Source organism: Raphanus sativus, unplaced genomic scaffold, assembly GCF_000801105.2.
Source record: "Raphanus sativus cultivar WK10039 unplaced genomic scaffold, ASM80110v3 Scaffold0480, whole genome shotgun sequence".
Lineage (NCBI taxonomy): Eukaryota > Viridiplantae > Streptophyta > Magnoliopsida > Brassicales > Brassicaceae > Raphanus > Raphanus sativus.
In genome coordinates this window covers 22,501-30,000 of record NW_026615798.1, presented here as the reverse complement: position 1 = coordinate 30,000, position 7,500 = coordinate 22,501, and the positions used below count along the sequence as shown (strand labels likewise).

The following is a 7,500-nucleotide window of genomic DNA, read 5'->3' as shown; positions in this document are numbered from 1 at the left end:
ATATATGCATTGTTCGCAAAGGTGAATAAGGTGTTGGCTGAGATCTCGGTTGCGGAAACGTTATGGCGGTGACTCGAAGCAATTCTTGTCCTGCTAAGCACGTTTGTCTCCGGACAAAAGATGACGGTCAAGTCCACGTCTGTTCCCCCTTTCCTTGTGTTTGCGGGGATATGATGTGGTCTTGCCGTGATTTATGAATGCTACCTGGTTGATCCTGCCAGTAGTCATATGCTTGTCTCAAAGATTAAGCCATGCATGTGTAAGTATGAACGAATTCAGACTGTGAAACTGCGAATGGCTCATTAAATCAGTTATAGTTTGTTTGATGGTAACTACTACTCGGATAACCGTAGTAATTCTAGAGCTAATACGTGCAACAAACCCCGACTTCTGGAAGGGATGCATTTATTAGATAAAAGGTCGACGCGGGCTCTGCCCGTTGCTCTGATGATTCATGATAACTCGACGGATCGCATGGCCTTTGTGCTGGCGACGCATCATTCAAATTTCTGCCCTATCAACTTTCGATGGTAGGATATACCGGCCTCGACCATGTCATGTCCCCGATCCTAGATAGGATCGGCCGGATGGACCATGGTGCAAGGAGATGCACCAAATCAGGTCAAATGACCTATGGCAAAGTGTATCATGGTCCGGGGAAGTTGGTTAAGGGTATCAGAGGCTGAGACTTAACCAAGGCAAGGAAGGTTCAAGCTTATGGAAGCTGGACAAGGGTTTAGACAGCTGGCCGGAGTGTGAAACAAGCTCGGGCAGCTAAGAAGAAGTGTGAGGGAGCTCACAGTAGCTCACAAGAGTTCTGGTCAGCTCCAGTAGCTGGAGTGCTAGCTCACTCAGCTGGTGACAGTAGTGGTCAGCTCATCTCAGCTTGGAGGAGTGTTAGGAGTTGAGATGGTGTGACCGGACCATGAGCGGTTATGGTCCGGTGGGATGTGGTGCGGTCCGGATGGGACCAGGGGTGTTTGGTGGTGCAGCCAGGCACTTGGCAATGTGCCAGAGGGTGAAGATCGATGCATGGGAGCAGTTGAGAGGCAGTTGAGGGGCGGTTGGGCCGAAGGGATGCGGTGATTCCCACATGTGCCCATTCGGCCATTCACTCGCGCCCATTCGCCCAAAAACAGTTACCCACGCCTTTGTCTATAAATATAGACCTTGGGCATCGATATTCATCATCAGACAAAGTGGGGAAACTCTGCCAAAATTGCCAGAGAATCCAAGAGAGAAAGAGACCGGCGGTTTTACTTGTTGGCCGTGTGAGTGTGGTGGTGAATTGTTCTTGACCGGCGACCAAGGAAGAGTTGTGGGAAGGAACCGTGTGAAGATGGATACAAGAGGAACCGAGAAGGCTAGTGGGAAGGATCAGAACCCATCATCGGCCACTCCTAAGGTTAGTGATGCTAACCACTTACCATCGCCATGATCCGTGTGTCCGGATGGATGGTCCGCATGGACCAAGTGATGTTGGTTGCATCCGTTCTCCCTTCTCTTCCATTCTATCTCTTTTATAATATATATTGATGTTGTCCGTGGGTTTAAACTCATGGTCGGACCCTCAGGGCATGGAGTGTTCCGTGAAATCTCTCCATGGCCTTGGTTGGGCATGTAAGGTTGGATCTCCTACTTCCGGTTGAGGTTTGGGGATTCTGACTTCATATATCTCTTAATTGGGATTTTTCATGAATTATCATGATGAAAGGATAATTTTATATCACTGATTTAGAGATGGTAAGTTATGGCCATGGGGGCGGGTCTAGGGTGAGATCGGTATGATCCGGACCTGTTCTGTGGATTCTGACTTGACCATTCTCTTAGTTGTGAATTATCATGATTTATCATGGTGTTTGCATAATTTTTAGAGACCTATCCGAGTGGGTCAAGGTTTGGGACAGAAACTAGTTCTAAGGGACTTAACCATGCATTGCTAGACTTGTTGCTAGGATATCGGTTTGATTGTGTATTTGATGTACTTTATATGATTGCAGGATCTGGTCAGGATCGTGGGAAAGCCAAGGAGCTGTGAAGACTCAAGCCAAGGATGGATGTGTGATGTGTGTTTAGATAGTATTGAACTTATGATAGCCTATTGTGCAAACTGATTGATATTACTACATTGTATGGATCACATGGTTTATATTAATAAAATGAATGTTTATCTTAGCTTCCGCATTGCTTATGAGTTGAATATGAACCTCAGATCACTTGAAAATGACTTAGAAATATTGGGACATTAACCGGCCAATTGCACTTAGATGATTAGGTTAAGGCCGCGGATCAGTTGGGTCTTAGGATCCAGGTTCGGGTCTTACAAGTTGGTATCAGAGCATGCTTGATTCTAGGACTTGGGGGTTATGGTTTGATCATCACACATCCGGCTGGAGTCTCACAGTATAGGGCTTGATTTATTTTGTCTTAGGAACTGGTTGATAGATCATTGGTTAAGAGTTACTAACATTGATCTTGTGTGTTGTTTTGATGTTCCTAAGGGTGGTAAGAGTCGGAGCAAGTCCAAGAGGACTAAGGATGGAGCTGGAGCATCTGGCCAAGGTGGCGCGGATGGAGCCAATCCAAGTGTGGTGCTGCCTAACCCAAGCATTGGTGTGGACAGTACAACTGGATTGCCTTTGGCTCGGATCATTCCGACTGAGGTTCATGGAGGTCTAGTGGAACAGCAGCAAAAGGCGGCTGAAGAGACTAGGCAGCAGCTGGAGCAAGCTGAACTAGCTAGACAGCTGCAAGAGCAAGCTGAGGAAGCTGCAAGGCAGCTACAAGATGACATGGAGGCTGAGGGAGAGTCCTCACATGCTGGTGATCAAGGCGGCCGAGGCATTGGTGCAGCCAATGGTGGAGCTAACCAAGGAAACCAGCTGGTGGAACCTACCATGAAAGAGGTGCTTGATGCAATCAGGCTCATGGGTAGTCAGATGCTGGCTATGACCCAAGTAATCACTCCATTGGTGAATTCATCCGTGGGGCAAGCTCCACAAGTTCAGGTGGTGGTACCAGGAGCTGCTGGACAAGTTGCACCAGTTGATGAGGTGATTGAACTTGATCCGCCAGCTAGAAGATCTGGTAAGGTGGATTACCTGAAGGTGCTAGAGCACATATCTCGCCTAGGGACAAAGCATTTTGCTGGAAGTGCTGACCCTATGGAGGCGGATGAATGGAGGGACAGGCTGGCCCGGAACTTCAAGTCTACAAGGTGCCCTGAGGAGTACCAGAGAGACATAGCAGTGCACTTCCTGGAGGGAGATGCACACAACTGGTGGCTGTCTGTGGACAAGCGCACCAATGGTTCTATTGAGAAGTTCTCTGACTTTGAGGTTGAGTTCAACCACAAGTACTTCCCAGCTGAAGCATGGGATCGTTTGGAGGCCAAGTTCTTGGATTTGACCCAAGGGCGTAGGTCAGTCAGGGAGTATGAAGAGGAGTTCAACCGGCTCAGGAAGTATGTGGGTAAGGAGTTGGAGGATGAGAAAGTTCAGGTCCGCAGGTTCATAAGAGGCCTTAGGGTCGAGCTCCGGACCTACTGCTCAGTCCGTACCTTCCGTACTGTCTCTGAGTTGGTGGAGCGTATGGCAATGCTGGAGACTAACCTTGCTGAAGAGGCCAGACTCAAGAGTAGGAGTCAGGCAAGTGGTACTGGTCATGCTGGTGACCGGAAGAGGAAGAGAGATTCAAGTGATGAGGGTAAGACCTCAGGTGGAAGGCCGGAGTGCCAAAAGTGTGGAAGGCGCCATGGTGGTGAGTGCTGGAGAGCTATGGGAGCTTGCACAAGGTGTGGCAAGATGGACCACTCAGTCCGGGACTGTCCTGGACCAGATCAGAGTCGTGGTCAAGCGGCTGGTGGTGACTCTAGGACTTGCTTCCAGTGTGGGAAGGCCGGACACTTCCGAAAGGACTGTCCTAAGCTTCAGGCTGGATCAGGCAGGATGAGGTCTGAGGTTAGCAAGCCGGAACCAAGCCGTGGCCAGACTTCTGCACCAAGGGTCTATGAGTTGTCTAAGGACACTGATGAGGCCAAGCCTTTCATGGCGATCACTGGTAATGATCTGATCTTATTCTTTTTAAATTTTTAGAAATGCATGGTATGGAACCTAGAATGGATTAGATGCTTAGATTGGGTTTCCTGTAGGGACCCTAAGTATTGGTGGTGTGAAAACACATGTACTTTTCGACACTGGAGCTACACATAGTTTTGTGAGTCCATGTTTGGTCGGAAAGGGTTTGTTCCAGATTGGGACAGGGGATGATCCTGGCCTAGTGAGTGCGGCTGGAGGCCAATTGATGCCCTCATTAGGACGAGTGAAGGATATCCCAGTGGTGATCCAGGACAGGGTAATGCCTGTGGATCTTGTTGTGGTCCAACTCAAGAATCATGAGGTGATCTTGGGTATGGACTGGCTTGGAAAGAATCGGGCCACCTTAGACTGTCACCGGGGGAGGGTGCTGTTTGAGAGTGGGTGTGGACCCCCGATCAGGTTCCAAGGTATTCGTCCAACCTCTGGATGCTTAGTGGTATCAGCAGTCCAAGCGGAAAGGATGCTTGAGCGGGGTTGTGAGGCTTATATTGCCACAATCACCACTAAGGAGGTTGTTGGGGGTGGTAACCCGGACGGGATTCCGCTGGTCAGTGAGTTTGAGGATGTGTTTAGGTCTCCACAGGGCATTCCCCCTGATAGGTCAGACCCATTCATAATAGAACTGGAACCAGGGACGGCCCCAATGTCAAAAAGTCCCTACCGCATGGCTCCTGCTGAGATGGCCGAGCTAAAGAAACAACTAGAGGAGTTGTTGGATAAGGGTTTCATACGCCCTAGTGTGTCGCCTTGGGGAGCACCAGTCCTCTTTGTGAAGAAGAAGGATGGTAGCTTTAGGCTGTGTATTGACTATCGAGGGCTGAATAGGGTTACTATCAAGAATAAGTACCCATTGCCTCGGATAGATGAGCTGTTGGATCAGCTTAAGGGAGCAAAGTGGTTCTCTAAGATTGACTTGGCTTCAGGGTATCATCAGATCCCAATTGAACCAAGTGATATAAAGAAGACTGCATTCAGAACCAGGTATGGCCACTATGAGTTTGTGGTTATGCCATTTGGTCTGACCAATGCACCAGCAGCATTCATGAAGATGATGAATGGTACCTTCCGAGACTTCTTGGATGAATTTGTAATCATCTTTATAGATGACATACTTGTATACTCCAAGAGCAAGGAGGATCATGAAAGGCATCTCCGGGCTGTGCTGGGGAGGTTGAGAGAGCAGCAGCTCTTTGCTAAGTTAAGCAAGTGTAGCTTCTGGCAGAAGAGCATTGGCTTCCTTGGACACATTGTGTCAAGTGAAGGTGTGTCTGTTGATCCAGAGAAGGTAGTGGCCATAAAGGCATGGCCTCAGCCTAAGAATGCCACAGAAGTCAGAAGCTTCTTAGGGCTGGCCGGCTACTACAGGAAGTTTGTGAAGGGCTTTGCTAGCTTGGCACAGCCTATGACTCAGTTGACAGGAAAGGATGTTAAGTTTGTATGGTCTGAGGAGTGTGAGAGAAGCTTCTCTGCGCTTAAGGACATGCTTACTAGTGCACCAGTCCTTGTCCTGCCTGAGGAGGACCAACCATATGTGGTGTACACAGACGCCTCCATTACTGGATTAGGATGTGTACTGACCCAACATGGGAAGGTCATTGCATACGCCTCAAGGCAATTGAGGAAGCATGAGGGTAATTACCCCACACATGACCTAGAGATGGCAGCTGTGGTGTTTGCCCTGAAGATTTGGAGATCATATCTTTATGGTGCCAAGGTTCAGATACTTACAGACCATAAGAGTCTGAAGTATATCTTCACTCAGCCTGAGTTGAACTTAAGGCAAAGGAGGTGGATGGAGTTTGTGGCAGATTATGATCTGGACATAACTTACTATCCAGGGAAGGCCAACTTAGTGGCTGATGCTTTGAGCCGGAGAAGGGCTGAGGTCTCAGCTGAAAAGGAGGCTGACATATTGGAAGGGATGGTCCGGTCACTCAACCTTAACACACTGGCTAGTGCTGATGAGCCATTGGGGTTAGAGGCAGTGGATCAGGCCGATCTCCTTACCAGGATTTGTGCAGCTCAGAAGCTGGATGAGAACCTTCAAAAGGTTGCTCTCAATGACAAGACTGAGTACCAAACCACAAGCAATGGTACCATCTTGGTTAATGGGAGGATAAGTGTTCCTAACAATAAGGAACTCAAGGAAGAGATTATGAGGCAAGCTCATAGATCTAAGTTCTCAGTACATCCTGGACTGAACAAGATGTACAGAGATTTGAAGAGGTATTACCACTGGGTGCGCATGAAGACTGATGTGGCCGAGTGGGTGGCAAAGTGTCCCATTTGCCAATTGGTCAAGGCGGAGCACCAAGTGCCCAGTGGACTACTCCAAAGTTTACCCATTCCGGAATGGAAGTGGGATCACATCACCATGGATTTTGTGACTGGTTCCCTACGACCAGAAACAAGAAGGATGCTGTTTGGGTGGTGGTCGATAGGCTAACCAAGTCGGCTCACTTCTTGGCAATCAAGAAGGGGGATGGTGTGGATGAGATTGTGCAGATTTACATCAATGAAATAGTGAGGTTTCATGGTGTACCTGCAAGCATTGTGTCGGATAGAGATCCGAGGTTCACATCTTACTTTTGGCAAGCTTTCCAAAAGGCCTTAGGCACAAGAGTGCACATGAGTACAGCTTATCATCCTCAGACTGATGGCCAGTCAGAGAGGACGATTCAGACATTGGAGGATATGCTAAGGGCTTGTGTTTTGGACTGGGGAGAGACCTGGGAGAAGCACTTGCCTTTGGTAGAGTTTGCTTACAACAATAGCTTCCATACAAGCATTGGTATGTCACCATATGAGGCTTTGTATGGGCGGCCATGCAGGACACCATTATGCTGGACCCAAGTGGGGGAGCGCAGCATGATTGGTCCTGAGATTGTGGAGGAGACCACAGAGAAGATCAAGTTTGTCAAAGAAAAGATGAAGGAAGCTCAGGATAGACAGAAGAGCTACGCGGACAAGAGGAGGAAACATCTTGAGTTTGAGGTGGGTGACCTAGTGTATCTCAAGATGATTACCTTCAGAGGCAGGACCAGGGTTTCTGGAAGAAGGAAACTGGATCCTAGATACTTGGGTCCATTCAGGATCACCGAGAGAGTGGGCGCAGTGGCATACAAGTTGGATTTGCCATCAGCAATGGATGCATACCACAATGTGTTCCATGTGTCCCAACTAAGGAAGTGTCTATCCGAGCAGGATGTGGTGTTGCCTGAGATTCCCAAAGATCTTGGTAAGAACTTAACCTTAGAGACAAGGCCGGTTCGAATCATAGATAGGGCAGAGAAGGCAACAAGGAAGAAGACAGTACCTATGATCAAGGTAGTGTGGGAGAGTAATGGCAAGGACATCATCACTTGGGAAACTGAAGCAAGGATGAAGGCTGAGTACCCTGAGT

General features: G+C 48.5%; 1 protein-coding gene across 1 annotated transcript; it reads left to right on the top strand.

The window, feature by feature from the left end:
- Positions 1-2,431: 2,431 nt before the first annotated feature.
- Positions 2,432-4,105, top strand: LOC130502277 (uncharacterized; the record flags this gene model as incomplete). The annotated part of the gene is made up of 1 exon (XM_056997052.1): positions 2,432-4,105. A coding segment is annotated over one exon (1,663 nt), but the record flags the coding sequence as incomplete, so codon positions are not given.
- Between the last annotated feature and the right edge of the window lie 3,395 nt (positions 4,106-7,500).